This window comes from Trichomycterus rosablanca, chromosome 18, assembly GCF_030014385.1.
Source record: "Trichomycterus rosablanca isolate fTriRos1 chromosome 18, fTriRos1.hap1, whole genome shotgun sequence".
NCBI lineage: Eukaryota > Metazoa > Chordata > Actinopteri > Siluriformes > Trichomycteridae > Trichomycterus > Trichomycterus rosablanca.
This window is the reverse complement of record NC_086005.1, coordinates 2,361,352-2,376,989: the sequence shown is the minus strand read 5'-3', so window position 1 is coordinate 2,376,989 and position 15,638 is coordinate 2,361,352. Positions and strand designations below refer to the sequence as shown.

Below are 15,638 nucleotides of genomic sequence, written 5' to 3'. Positions count from 1 at the left end.
TCACATAGAGGTTTTTGAAATGGGGCGTGCGTGCGTGCGTGTGTGCGTGTGCGTGTGCGTGTGCGTGTGCGTGTGTGTGTGTGTGTGTGTGAATATTTCAGATCATTAATCATCTAATTCTAACACTGCACTTTTCAGTCTGTTTATCTTTTCCTCGAGTTTAGAGTTTTATCATCTGTATGTACGGACCGATCCGGGTCCAGGCGTGTCCACTGAATCTAGAACACAAGCTTCTCCGCCCGGATTAATTAATCCAAGCGACACGCCCTAACCTGTCGCCTTTCTTTGTGTCTCGTTCTCTGTGCAGGGTGTACTCGCTGGTCGACTCCAGTCAGGTGTCCACCTTCCTCATCTCCATCCTGCTCATCGTCTACGGCAGCTTCAGGTGAGCCAACGTTCCTTTATCGGTCATCATGAAGTTGTCGTTCGACCCTCTAGCTAGTATTTTATTAGCGCGGTTTGTTTAGCCTTGGTATGACAGGCCATGTGTGTTGCCAGGAAGTGTGTGTGTGTGTGTGTGTGTGTTTTATAATCAAATTTCTCTCTCTCTCATAATTTCCGCCACCACTCCTGATGGAGGGTAGTCAAGGCTGTCACATGATCGTTTTGTGACATGCACTGCCGTCCGTGAGCAGTCGCTCCCTGTGTAGGCACCTTGACCGGTCAGCAGAGGTCACACTTACCCCAGTGACAAGCCATAGTTACCTACAGACACCCAGCCAGTCGTGTGTCTGTGTAGGTGCCCGGCCGACTGAGGGCAGAGCTGAGATTCGAACCCGCAAGCACCCCCTTTTCCTCTCGCTGTCATCAACTGCTGTATCCTGGTCACGGGGCCCGGTTTCATCCGCTCATCAGAGGCCACGACTGAGGAAGCCTGCCCACCCTCAGACACAGCCAATCATGTCTGTGTGGACAGTAGCAGAGCTGAGATTCAAACCCGTCAGCACCCCCTTTTCCTCTCGCTTTGATTAACCTCTATATCTTGGTCATGGACCTGGTTTCATCCGGCCAGCAGAGGTCGCAAATGCAGCATAAATGAGGGATCCCTATTGGCTGCCCACCCTCAGACACAGCCAATTATGTCTGCGTGGACAATAGCGGAGCTGAGATTCTGAGCGACGTGGTTCCCAGTTTTAGCCATTGTGCCCTACAAACACTCGGCCCAATCGTGCGTCTGTGTAGGTGCCCGGTCTACTGAGGGCAGAGCTGAGATTCGAACCCACAAGCACCTGGTCACAGGCCCTGTTTCACCCGGCCAGCAGAGGTCGCAGTTGCAGCATTAATGATGAATCCATTCGGCCTGCCCACTCTCAGACACAGCCAGTCTGTGTGGACAGTAGCAGAGCTGAGATTCGAACCCGCCAGCACCCTCTTTTTCACTCTCTTTGATTAACCTCTATATCTTGGTCACTGGTCCGGTTTCTTTCGCTCAGCAGAGGCCACAACTGAGGAAGCCTGCCCACCCTCAGACACAGCCAGTCATGTCCGTGTGGACAGTAGCGGAGCTGAGATTCGAACCCGAGCGACCCAGCCACACTAACCTGATTCATTTTGCTGTACTTGTTTAATTCCTTAATATTGGTCAGATTGTAGATTTAGACTGCCGATAGCGACTGATCGTGTGTGTGTGTGTGTGTGTGTGTGTGTGTGTGTGTGTGTGTGTGTGTGTGTGTGTGTGTGTGTGTGTGTGTGTGTGTGTGTGTGTGTGTGTGTGTGTTTGTCCTCAGATCATTAAATATGGACTGTGAGAACCAGGAAAAGGACAAGGATGGAAACCCTATAACCAACTCCTTCAACAACAGCAACTCTAATAACAGTGAGTTTTACACACACACACACACACACACACACACTTTTATCCAAAGCAACTTATTCAAATAATGCCCAAATATCCTGTAATCATCTGAGGGTTATAAGGGCCTCGGTGTTCCGGTTCATTCCAGAGATGTTGAGTGAGGCTGAGGTCAGAGCTCTGGGGCACAGTCATGCCGGAACAGGAAAGGGCCTTCCCTAAAGTACTGAAATTAGAATTAGTACACTGAGTTCGGAAGTGCAGTCTCTTTATGAAGGTGTATCTCACCCGGTGTGTGTGTGTGTGTGTGTGTTTCAGGTATTCAGACCATCGACTCCACACAGGCTCTGTTCCTCCCCATCGGAGCGTCCATCTCGCTCCTCGTCATGTTCTTCTTCTTCGACTCGGTCCAGGTGGTCTTCACCATCTGCACTGCGGGTACACACGCACACGCACACACACACACACACACACACACACACAATCTCACACTTCCCTTACACACACAGATCTAATTCACAGGCCTCACAGAGCACCACTCTGGTCTAGTGACATTCATTCATTTACACTCTCACACTCTCTCTCTCTCTCTCTCTCTCTCTCTGTATTTCTGTCTCTCTCTGTGTGTCTCTTTCTCTCTCTCTCTCTATCACACTCTCTCTCTCACTTGCTCTTGTGCTCTTGCTCATTCAATTCAGTTCAATTTGCTTTATTGACATGACAAATGCACATATTTGTATTGTCAAAGCATACATATACAGTATATATAGTGTATATAGTAAAGTACATAGTATATGTATAAATAATAAAATGAAGTATGTACAAAAAGATAAAATAGTAAAGAAAATATAATTAAGGGTGTGTGTGTGTGCAGGGGGGTATATAATATACATAAATAATAAAAAGAACAAGTATATATATAGAGAGAGAGAGAGAGAAAATGGTAAAGAAAATATAATTATGTAATAAAACAATTGTTCATAAAAAAGAGAGAAAATATCAGTGTGTGTGTCATTCTCTCTCTCATTCTCTCTCTCTGTATCTCTCTTTTGTGCTCTCAATATCTCTCTCTATGTATACCTCGTGCTCTCTCTCTCTCTCTTATTCTTTCTCTGTATCTCTCGCTTGTGCTCTCTCTCATTCTCTCTCTGTACCTCTCTCTCTTTTTCTTTCTCACTCTCTCTCTCTCTTTGTTTCTCTCTGTATCTCTTGCTCTCTCACTTTTGCGCTCTCTCTCTCTCCATTTCTCTCTCATTTACATTTACATTTTTGACATTTAGCAGATGCTTTTAACCAAAGCGACTTAGTTATGACTTAACAAAATTTTTGAGCAATTGAGGGTTAAGGGCCTTGCTCAGGGGCCCAACAGTGGCAACTTGGCGGTGGTGGGGCTTGAACCGGCAACCTTCTTATTACTAGTCCAGTACCTTAACCACTGAGCTATCACTGCCCTGATATCTCTCCTTCCCTTATTTATCACTCTCTTTCGCTCTCTCTCTCATTCTCTCTCTGTCTCTATTGTGCTCTCTCTCTCTTTGTTTCTCTCTGTATCTCTCGCTCGCTCTCTCACTTTTGCACTCTCTTTCCATTTCTCTCTCCTATTTCTCACTCTCACTCTCTCTTTGTCTTTCTCAAGTTCAATTTTAGAAGTACAGAAAGCAGTTAAAAATAATAAGCAATATATAGAATCAAATCTCTCTTTTTTTTTTTTTCCTTTGTGTTTGTCTCTTGCTCACTCTGTTTTTATATCATTCTCTCCCTCCCGCATTCTCTCGCTCTCTCTCTCTTTTGCACCCTCTCTCCTTTCTCTCTGTTTCTCTCTTTGTCTCTCTCAAGTTCAAAAGTACAGAAGTCACATTATTGTTAAAGCAGTTACAAATAATAAACAATATATAAAATCAAATCTCTCTCTGTTTCTCTTTCTCGCTCTCTCTCTCTCTCTTTGTCTCTCTCAGGTTCAGTTTAGAAAGTACTGAAGTTACATTATTGCTAAAGCAGTAACAAATAATAACAATATATAAAAGCAAATCTCTGTTTCTCTCTGGCTCTCGTTCTCTCTCTGCAGTTCTCGCCACCATAGCGTTTGCGTTCCTGCTGTTGCCGATGTGCCAGTATCTGACGAGACCCTGCTCTCCACAGAACAAGTAAGTGGTTATCGTTCACGTCATATCTAGCTAAACAAACCCACCTTCCGCACACCACTCCAGGAAGCACCAAGCACTTACCTGTTAAGATTGAGATAAGATAAAACTGGCTGCTAAATGCTATGAATGTAAATGTAGGTTCTGCTGCTCTGTGTAAAAGCAACCTTACCCAATTTTTATTTTTATTTTTTAAATAAATATAGTTGCCGCTCAGGTGGCGCAGCGGTAAAGTACGCTAGCTCACCAGAGTTGGGGTTTCGAATACATCGTATCAGATCTCGGCTCTGCCTTTCCGACTGGGCTGGGCGGCGGCATGAACAACGATTGGCTGTCGTTCAGGGTTAGAGGGTAAAAAGTCGGATCGTGGGTCCTCATAACTGGTGCGACGGCGGCCCCTGCTGGCTGACTGATGGCGCCTGCACAGGGCTGAGGAATAATGCTGATGGGGGTGTGGCCCTCCGTACACAGTGCCCGTCAAGTGTATGAACTCGACTCGTGCGGCTGAAAAATGCAGTCTGTACTGACTGTACGTGCCGGAGTTGAGAGGCGTCCTCAGTCAGCGGTGAAGAGTCGAATCAGTATAGAGGACGCGATAAGATAAGATAACACTTTATTGACTAATCTTGTACACCTCACACTTTGCTGTCTAGGGCTTAATAACAAATGTTTCTTTGTAGATGACCTTTGTAATGTGTGTGTGTGTGTGTGCGCAGGATCTCATTTGGTTGCTGCGGTCGGTTCACGCTGGCGGAGCTTCTCTCATTTTTCCTGTCAGTGATGCTGGTCCTCATCTGGGTGCTCACGGGACACTGGCTCCTCATGGACGGTAAGAAACAGTAAAAAGAGGGTGTGTCTTCAGAGTTCTTGGCCTTTCTATTTATTCATACTCAATGCTCTGTCCTGGTCAGGGTCATAACAGGTTCTGTGCCAACCAGAAACTCTGGGCACAGGGTAGGACCACGCCTTAGATAGGGCACTACTGTATCACAGGGTAGGACCACACCTTAGATAGGGCACTACTGTATCACAGGGTAGGACCACGCCTTAGATAGGGCACTACTGTATCACAGGGTAGAACCACGCCTTAGATAGGGTACTACTGTATCACAGGGTAGGACCACACCTTAGATAGGGCACTACTGTATCACAGGGTAGGACCACGCCTTAGATAGGGCACTACTGTATCACAGGGTAGGACCACACCTTAGATAGGGTAATACTGTATCACAGGGTAGGACCACGCCTTAGATAAGGCACTACTGTATCACAGGGTAGGACCACGCCATAGATAGGGCACTACTGTATCACAGGGTAGGACCACACCTTAGATAGGGCACTACTGTATCACAGGGTAGAACCACGCCTTAGATAGGGCACTACTGTATCACAGGGTAGGACCACACCTTAGATAGGGCATTACTGTATCACAGGGTAGGACCACACCTTAGATAGGGTAATACTGTATCACAGGGTAGGACCACGCCTTAGATAGGGCACTACTGTATCACAGGGTAGGACCACACCTTAGATAGGGCATTACTGTATCACAGGGTAGGACCACGCCTTAGATAGGGCATTACTGTATCACAGGGTAGGACCACACCTTAGATAGGGTACTACTGTATCACAGGGTAGGACCACGCCTTAGATAGGGCACTACTGTATCACAGGGTAGGACCACACCTTAGATAGGGCATTACTGTATCACAGGGTAGGACCACCCCTTAGATAGGGCACTACTGTATCACAGGGTAGGACCACGCCTTAGATAGGGCACTACTGTATCACAGGGTAGGACCACGCCTTAGATAGGGCACTACTGTTTCACAGGGTAGGACCACGCCTTAGATAGGGCACTACGGTATCACAGGGTAGGACCACGCCTTAGATAGGGCACTACTGTATCACAGGGTAGGACCACGCCTTAGATAGGGCACTACTGTATCACAGGGTAGGACCACGCCTTAGATAGGGCACTACTGTATCACAGGGTAGGACCACGCCTTAGATAGGGCACTACTGTATCACAGGGTAGGACCACGCCTTAGATAGGGCACTACTGTATCACAGGGTAGGACCACGCCTTAGATAGGGTACTACTGTATCACAGGGTAGGACCACGCCTTAGATAGGGCACTACTGTATCACAGGGTAGGACCACACCTTAGATAGGGCATTACTGTATCACAGGGTAGGACCACGCCTTAGATAGGGCATTACTGTATCACAGGGTAGGACCACACCTTAGATAGGGTACTACTGTATCACAGGGTAGGACCACGCCTTAGATAGGGCACTACTGTATCACAGGGTAGGACCACACCTTAGATAGGGCATTACTGTATCACAGGGTAGGACCACCCCTTAGATAGGGCACTACTGTATCACAGGGTAGGACCACGCCTTAGATAGGGCACTACTGTATCACAGGGTAGGACCACGCCTTAGATAGGGCACTACTGTTTCACAGGGTAGGACCACGCCTTAGATAGGGCACTACGGTATCACAGGGTAGGACCACGCCTTAGATAGGGCACTACTGTATCACAGGGTAGGACCACGCCTTAGATAGGGCACTACTGTTTCACAGGGTAGGACCACGCCTTAGATAGGGCACTACGGTATCACAGGGTAGGACCACGCCTTAGATAGGGCACTACTGTATCACAGGGTAGGACCACGCCTTAGATAGGGCACTACTGTATCACAGGGTAGGACCACGCCTTAGATAGGGCACTACTGTATCACAGGGTAGGACCACGCCTTAGATAGGGTACTACTGTATCACAGGGTAGGACCACACCTTAGATAGGGCATTACTGTATCACAGGGTAGGACCACGCCTTAGATAGGGCACTACTGTATCACAGGGTAGGACCACGCCTTAGATAGGGTAATACTGTATCACAGGGTAGGACCACGCCTTAGATAGGGCACTACTGCATCACAGCTCCATGTATTATTAGAATCCTCTCTACTGAGGCAGCTCATGAGGTAGACGAGAGAATCCAGCCGGTGTTGATGCTGATTCTTTTTCTCCTGCAGCGTTGGCGATGGGTCTGTGTGTGGCCATGATCGCATTTGTGCGTCTGCCGAGTCTCAAAGTGTCCTGCCTGCTTCTCTCGGGCCTCCTCGTCTACGACGTCTTCTGGGTAAGAACCTGCTCACCATTCTTTGTGTCGTCCTATTGTTTAATGGGCACAATTTGCATCCCTGCTGAATACCATGACATGATACTTGTAAACTGGGTACAAGGGGAATCGAAAGTTGTGCAACAGCTTGGAAAATTTGAATTGGCAAATTTCAGCTCCAGTTTCCACGTTTGCTTCACATCGATGAACTACGAGGAAGGACACGTCCAGCCGTCCAGCCGTCCAAATGATCCTGTCAGAAATATCTGGCTTGTGTTCTTTTCCTGTTTAAAGCACGTGTATCAATTTCATACAAGCTGTTAAGTTCCTCTACACCAGCATCTCCAGACCACGTCTTTATGGATGTGACTCAGACAGCTACACATGAACCTGATAATTAATTTGACTTTTGTATGGAAACGTGTCGTACGGCGCCTTAAAACCTGTTCATACAGATAATTGTTCTTTTTTTCCCCTTAGATAAATGCAGTATACTTTATCCTAAAATTCTGTCATTTTTAATAAAAATAAATTCTAAAATTTGTAGTATTTATAATGTACACACAAATGTATTATTAATAATTAACAATATTTTTACTCTTTTTTTTACCATTTTGTATGATAAAAAGCAGTAACAGTAAAACACTTTAAATTATAATTTTTATTATTGTTTGCTATAATTATTTATAATTATTTTATATCATTTTTTTTACCATTTTATATCATCTGTAGCTGTAACAGTAAAACACTTTAATTATAAAAAAAACAATAATAAAATTATAATTTAAAGTGTTTTACTGTTACAGCTACAGATGAAAAAAATTATAAATATATGAAATTACAAATATATATGTAATAAATATATATATATATTTATATGTAATGGTATAATGTATATTGTAATTATAAAAAATTTAAATAATAATTTAAAGTGTTTGAAGTGTTTTACTGTTACAGCTTCAAACGATACAAAATTGTAAACAAAATATATAAAGTACAAATATATATGTGTAATGTAATGTATATTATAATTATAAAAAATTAAATTGTTTAATTATAAAAAAAATAATTACAATTATTATTTAAATTGTAAAACTTTATTAAATAACTTAATTATAATTTACATTACATATATTATATACATTTCCTACATACTGTATATATTACATACAGTATTTTATATATTTTTTTACAATTTTGTATCTATAGCAGTAACAGTAAAATACTTCAAACTATTTTAATTAATATTTTTTTGTATTTTTTTCATTATAATTTAATAAAATATAATTTAATATTTTTTTCAATGTAGCAGTAACATTAAAACACTTAAACATTTTAAATTATAATTTTTTTTTTTTTTAATAATTAAACAATTTAAAATTTTTTATACTTATATTATTCTTTACATTACATATATATTTGTAATTATTTTTTAATTTTATTTTTTTTTACAATTTTGTATCGTCTGTAGCAGTATAACACTATTAAAGAACATAATAAAAATTATAATTCAAAGCATTAAACAATTTTTTTATAATTATATACATTACATATACAGTATATTGTAATAATTGTATATATTTTTTTACATTTTTGGATCATCTGTAGCAGTAACAGTAAAACACTTCAAACATTTTAAAGCAATTTACTATTACAATTTTTATGATCGAGTATTTGAGACGGCTCTGATGTCCGTATAATTTTGGCCACAGCGTGTGCTTGTGTTTGTACATAATACGTTTTTAAATAAAACCACCAGCCGTTTTTGTAAAAATAAACATGAATGTGTGACATGTAGAAGATTAGTTGACTGAAACCTGACGTTCCTCCTCCTCCTGCGTGTCTCTCCTCAGGTGTTCTTCTCAGCCTACATCTTCAACAGTAACGTGATGGTCAAGGTGGCCACGCAGCCGGCCGATAACCCTCTGGACGTGATCTCGCGTAAGCTGCACCTGGGACCCGGCATGGGCCGCGACGTTCCCCGCCTCTCGCTCCCGGGCAAGCTGGTGTTCCCCAGCTCCACGGGGAGCCACTTCTCCATGCTGGGCATCGGGGACATCGTCATGCCCGGTCTGCTGCTCTGCTTCGTCCTGCGCTACGACAACTACAAGAAGCAGGCGAGCGGAGAGGCCACCGGCACGGCCAACGCGCCCGGCCGCATGCAGCGCGTGTCGTACTTCCACTGCACCCTCATCGGATACTTTGTGGGTGAGTCGGGGGCGGCTGGGCTGCTGGACTGGGTTTGGTTTTTGTAAATCGTGTGTGGACGATCACGGTCCCCGTACACAGAAGGGTTCGATGCTCAATTACCTCATCACCAAAACTGAAATGATGTGCAGTTTGAGCCCCGATAGATCTTCTGTAGGTCCGGACTAGACCCCACAGCCTTCATGTCCTCTACATCAAACTGTCGGTAATGGTGTCTCGCCCCTTTTCAGACCCCCACAAGGATCTGGTTCTTATCAAAGTGCCTCAGGTCTTTGCTCTGATCAGATCTGCTTCGTTCAACACAAGAACGACTTGGAACCTCCATCAACCCAACATTTTTTTTGTTTCTTTATTTATTTATGCATTTTATCCCTTTTTCTCCTGATTTAGCGTATCCGATTGGTCTTCCACTGCTGGGGATCCCGATAGCGTTCGAGGAGGGTTAATGCGCCTGCTCCACGCCCCCCTCCGATGCGTGTGCAGTCCCTGAACCCCTTCTTTTTTGCCCGTACTTCGTTGGATTCGCCTCGGCCTGCTAATCGAGGTCCCTGCACAGCGTTTGAAGACCCCACCCGCTTAGTCCGGTCCTTTCCCACCCGGCAGACTCGGTGGCCAATTTGTGTCTGCTGCAGGCACTGCCAGTTGTGCCCGCGAGATGGCACCCAGCCGACTGGTAGCAGAGCCGAGATTCGAACCGGGGTGTGCTAGCGGAATATCCCGCTGTGTCACCTGAGCGCCTCCATCAACCCAATATTTAACAGGTCCCCCATCCTCACATGCACACGTGTGGGTACCTGCTGTCAGATAGCCTGTTGTAATCTAAGTGGGTTTAGAGTATCGATCTCCTCCTATAGGCTGAGATCAGGTGTAATCCTGAAGGCGAATCTCTAACGCACGTTATATCGAGCTGAACGCTTCATTTCTGTCTCTCTCTCAGGTCTGCTGACCGCGACCGTGGCGTCTCGGATTCACCGCGCGGCTCAGCCGGCTCTGCTGTACCTGGTGCCCTTTACCCTCCTGCCTCTGCTCACCATGGCCTACCTGAAGGTACGAGTGTCTGTATATGTTTACACTTATGTTTTCAGCATTTAGCAGACGTTTTTATCCAAAGTGACTTACAGCACTGTGACAATATACAGTCTAAGCTGTTAAGGGCCTTACTCAAGGGCCCAGCAGTGGCATCTTGGCAGTGGTGAGGCTTGAACCTTTCGATTACTAGTCCAGTTCCTTAACCGCTAGGCTTCAGCTGCTACGTGTGAAGGAGTGCAGAAAGCCTTATTCACGGCACGTCTTTATATAGGAGCAATAAGAGAACATCAGCAGGACATCACAGGGACAGTGGTAGCCTATACGGTAGAGCTTTGGGCTGTCAATCGAAAGGTTGAGAGTTTGAATCCCAGCTCTGCCTAGCTCTGCCTCACCGCAAGAAGGTCCTGGCTTTGATGGCCAGGGTCAGTCCCAGTTAGCCACGACTGGATCGGGTCGACGTACGGTTTCTCCGAACCAGCAGCACGATTCAGAGTGTGTGTGTGTGTGTGTGTGTGTGTGTGTTTTCAGGGTGACCTGCGGCGCATGTGGTCCGAGCCTTTCCACACCAAGTCCAGCAGCTCCCGCTTCATGGAAGTATGATGGCCACGACAGAGCGGTCAGCATTCGAACTCATCCCCGACACGCCGAGAGAGAGAGAGAGAGAGAGAGAGGGGGCGAGAGAGAGAGCGCTCGTCTTCTCGCCACCTCTCGTTCAGACGGAGAAGCTCGCCGACGTCACTGCCAGATGAATCCCGCTCAGCACATTCGCTCTGTTCTTTCTTCTACCTTTACTTTGTTCCAGCCCTCTTCATTCCAGATGCTTCTTTCTCTCTCTCTCTCTCTCTCTCTCTCTCTCTCTGTCTCGATTCGTCCCCTGTTGGACTGAGGCTGCTCCTTATGGGACATTTGGGACACAGCCGGCTCACCGAGCCTCGGGTGATTATTATTTTCTAATCAGCATCGTTATGGATTTATAGACCAGAACAATGTCGTGTTTTTTGGTGTTTTTTTTGTTGTTGTTTTGAATCATGGACAAGAAGCTGAAAACAGCTCGGAACAATAACGACCCCGAGGGGACCAGCGCACACGCACACACGCGTGCGACCAGGCCACAGACGTTTCCCCGTCCTCCCGAGTCTACTCCTGCTTTTCTCTCTCTCTCTTTCTCTTTTGTGTACGTAATACCTTTCATCTAATACCTCGCTCTCCCTACTTTGCGGATACGTGTATTTTATTTAGACAGATTTTATCCTCGGCGTATACAGAGACGATGCATTATAAAGTCGAGCGCACGTGCGTGTGCGCCCCTGGTGGAAGCCAGCGTCGCGCTGTGCCGCTCCATGTATATATGTGTACACGTGTATTAGGAGCATCGTGCCAGGGTGCGAGTGTGTGTGTGTGCGTGCTTACTTATGAACCGCGTGTGTGTGCGCGCCTGTTGTTTTGCGCTTTTTCCCTTCGTTGCTTTGACTGGGTTTGTAAATTCCTCAGATTTCAGGGGAGGATGAGAATGCTAATGAATTATTTTGCTTTTCCGGAAGCTGAACGTCGGCCGGTCACATTTTTACGGCTCTTTAAGGCACAGGTTACTGCAGGCGGGGGGGGGGGACGGTGGGCAGAGCTTCAGAGTGTGTGTGTGTGTGCGAGTGTGTGAGACTGAAGGAGTGAATTATACACATGGCATTACCTCTGCTAAGGAAACAGGTCAGAGACAAGATTACGCTCCGACACCCTGAATGTAGTTGATCAGTCGTTGCAAATTTAGCGCCAGGCTCCCGTTAGCGGTCGCCGGCGGATCGTGATCCGCGTTATTGATTTGGCACAGTTTTTACTCCTGACACGACCCTCCCTATTTATCTGGGCTTGGGACCGGCACTACAATGCACTGGTTTATGCATCCTAGCGGCCAGGTACCTATAGGACCAGACACGGGGGAGAACATGCAAACTCCACACAGAAATGACCCGGACCGCCCCACCTGGGGACCTGGCCTATTTAGCGCCGGGCTGACATCGCTTATAGGAAACCAGCAGCACGAGGCTCCAACGTACCAATCATGGCCCGTTCTCCGGGTAGCCTTGTGCGTTTTTCTTTTATCGTACGTCCGAGTCAGAATGAATTCTTGCCCTGAGTTGGATTGGCACCCGCTCTCGGGTGTATAGCGCATCTAAGTGCCCGTTAATCCTCCTCTGTTACACTAGACTCACCTCAAAAGTTTCCACACTTTTTTAACTCTATTTTTTAAGAATTTCAAAAACAAATGACACTTTTCTACATCGTCACCTTCCGATGCTTTTCTCAGGCATTGTACCAACTTTTTAATGTTTTTGGGTTGTGTGTGTAGCCACTGATGCGCCGCTGCTTTCACATCATCATCACATGAAAATCTTCTTCCCTTAAAGCTTCTTTAAGTGTCCAAAAAGGTAGAAATCAGATGGAGCTAAATCAGGACCGTAAGCGTCTCTCAGACACGACCGATTACTCCTCCTACTACACCCTCACCGCTTATAACATATAAAAGTGAGGAAACTTTTTAAATATCTCTTGTACATTAATGTTGGCATTAAACGCTGTGTGATTTAACTTGAGGGCGCCTACAAAAACCCCTGAAAATGACGTCAGGAAGAGCTTAAATCCTCCAACCTTACTTTTATTGTTTTGTTAGTGCTTATAATAAGCTCTCTGCTACTGACTCTACATTACCGCCCCCTTCACTACGTCACGCTCTATTAAATAAAGAGGTGGCTCGGTGGGTAGCACTGCCGCCTCACAGCAAGAAGGTCCTGCGTTCAGATGGAGCTAAATCTGGACTGTAAGTGTCTCTCAGACTCTCGGACACGCCCGATCACTCCTCCTCCCACCCTCACCACTTATAACCACAATATAAAAGTGAGGAAACTTTTTGAAGATCCCTCGTACTTGTGAAATTTAGGGGGAGTCAGACTTTCGCATGTTTAGAAAACAAGAGTAATTATATTTATTTTAAAATAAATATAACTCTCCTTTAGGTCTTTGCCTCGACGATATTAAAGTATAAAGTGATTAGTATAAAAAAGTTACATAAATTATTTATAATTGTTTAACTTTTTCCTCCTAAACATTCATTTATTCATTCTGTTTTACCACTCCTTTATCCTGGTCAGGGTCACGGTGGGTCTGATTCTTTAAGCGAAAGGCAGGAAACACACCGGACAGGTCGCCAGTCACATCACACACACACACACACACAATATCTAATAGCTCTGATTAACCTGACTGCATGTCTTTGGACTTGTGGGAGACAAACACAAGGAGAACATGCAAACTCCACACAGAAAGGACCCAGATTTCACTCTCCATTACGGATGTGAAAAGAAGCGGTCGGTATTGCACACGTCTGAGGCGGCATGTTTCAGTTCCTCAGTCAGGAGTGGAGATGAAATATGTTCCGGGAATTGGATATGACTCGATTAAGAGGAAGATGCATTAATTTTTTTTCTTAATAAACTGCCTATACAAAACGTAGGTGGAATATTTAACATTCAGCATTAAATGAAGTGGAATTTGCAGGATGGCACGAAGGTGGTGGTTCCGTTTTCCCCTCTCATCGCTGCCAAGGCTGTCATGCTCACGGATCGCTTCTTTTCACCTACCAGGGGCGGGTCTCACAGAGGCGCAGTATAACGAGCAGAGATCCATTCGTGATCGGTCAACCCTCGGTCAGCTTAGGCCACGGTTACACCACAGACGAGGAACCCTGTTTCAGCCGACACAGCCAATCATGTGCCTCCGATCTGAGATTCAAACATGTAGTGTTTGTACCGCGTATGGAGGGCCACGCTGTGTCTTGCGTGTTCCTCCACCACTCTGCAGACAGAACAAGTCTCTAATGTGGTGCCAGTGAGATGAAACCCCATCCAAACTTCCCTCCCTCAGACACAGCCTATTCTGTCTGTGCTCTACTCCCCCCGTAGAGAATTAAATTCCCTTGTGGGGTCTAGTGTTCAATAAACGACGATTTATGCGAATCTCAGGCGCCCGTCACGCTCAGGCTGATCGACTACATTCACTGTGTGGGGGGTGTGCATTTCAGAGCGGTGCTTTTATAGCGAAGGACTCGATCCTTTCTCGATCATTGGATGAGACTGATGAGGTTTCGTAGGCATGTGCCAATACTGACCTGCTATCCAATCACCTGGTTTACTGTATTAGCACAAGCGTGTATATAAAAAACGTGGACGCTACTTTACTGAAAAGGATGTAATAGGACTGATGGGTACATGTGGGGGAGGGGGTGTTTGTATGCATTTATTATTAATTTTATTGTAATTGAATTAAACTGGGGGTTGTGATGAGGGATTATGGGCACATGACTGGTGGTTTGTTTTTCATACTTTACTATTTCCTTGACGGTTATTTAGTGTGTGTGTGTGTGTGTGCGAGCGAGTTTGCGGTGCAAGTCTTGTCGAGGTCTGCTCTTTGTCTACCCGTTACCCGTTCCCTTTTCAAAATCTCGGACTCGTCAGGCCTTGCATGCGAAGCGTACGGCGAAGCGTTCCTCACGCTGCGTTCCGGCGACGCCCGAGGCCGGACGGCGCACGACGGACGCCGACCAGCGTCGCACAACAAACACGAGCCTGAGCTACAAAAATCCTCTGACTGTTCGCCAGGACAAGGACCTTCTGGTAACCGGGCGTGGCTCGGACACGCCACAATCATGCTCGTCATCCCCCACCAGCCAACGATAACAGACATGAAACAAAAAATGAACTTCCTCCGATTAATGGTGATTCCATTCATCATTTTTACGGGAGGCCCTGCTTTTTGTTTTACCACTTGTTTGTATTTTTCTTAGTGCTTTAGAATTTTTTTTATAATTATTATATTATTATTATTATTATTTTACTGGTTTTTTTTTTTTGTTCCTTCTCCCTGTTCACTCCCGGCCAGCAGAGGGCACTAAGCTCCATTGGTACGTTCCTCTTTACGGCCAAAAGGATTCTGTATAAAAGTGAAGTTAAAAATAAATTAAGAACTGTGTAGTGACCCTGGAGTCCTGATGTGCTGTACTTTACACCCCCCCCCCCCTTTCCCCTAACCCCTTTTATTTCAGGGTTCTGCTGTAAATAAACGAGACTCCACCTGTAGTGCTTCGTCCTTCACAACAGCTTGTAACTTGATCACACAGTGCTCACACAGTACAGAGCAAGTGCGGTCCTGCTCAGGGGTCCAGCAGTGGAAGTATACACCATGTGGACAAAAGTATCGGGACGCCCCTTCTAATTTTTGAATCTATGTGTTTCAGCCACAACAGTTGCTAACAGGTGTAATAAAATCAGTGATATAAAAGAAATG

General features: G+C 45.4%; 1 protein-coding gene across 1 annotated transcript; it reads left to right on the top strand.

Moving 5' to 3' along the window:
- Positions 1-317: 317 nt before the first annotated feature.
- Positions 318-15,329, top strand: sppl3 (signal peptide peptidase 3). The gene is made up of 9 exons (XM_063014251.1): positions 318-385; positions 1,728-1,816; positions 2,111-2,230; positions 3,858-3,936; positions 4,650-4,762; positions 6,982-7,088; positions 8,921-9,275; positions 10,213-10,322; positions 10,833-15,329. The coding sequence occupies exons 2-9, from the start codon at positions 1,738-1,740 to the stop codon at positions 10,902-10,904; spliced, it is 1,035 nt and encodes a 344-aa protein (XP_062870321.1). The 5' UTR covers positions 318-385; positions 1,728-1,737; the 3' UTR covers positions 10,905-15,329.
- Positions 15,330-15,638: the final 309 nt, after the last annotated feature.

Bases quoted from the DNA above. Each gene is read 5' to 3' on its own strand.
- sppl3 (XM_063014251.1), top strand. From the start codon at position 1,738: ATGGACTGTGAGAACCAGGAAAAGGACAAGGATGGAAACCCTATAACC. The intron at 4,763-6,981 runs GTAAGAAACAGT...TTTCTCCTGCAG, and splicing joins ACACTGGCTCCTCATGGACG to CGTTGGCGATGGGTCTGTGT. The intron at 9,276-10,212 runs GTGAGTCGGGGG...TCTCTCTCTCAG, and splicing joins CCTCATCGGATACTTTGTGG to GTCTGCTGACCGCGACCGTG.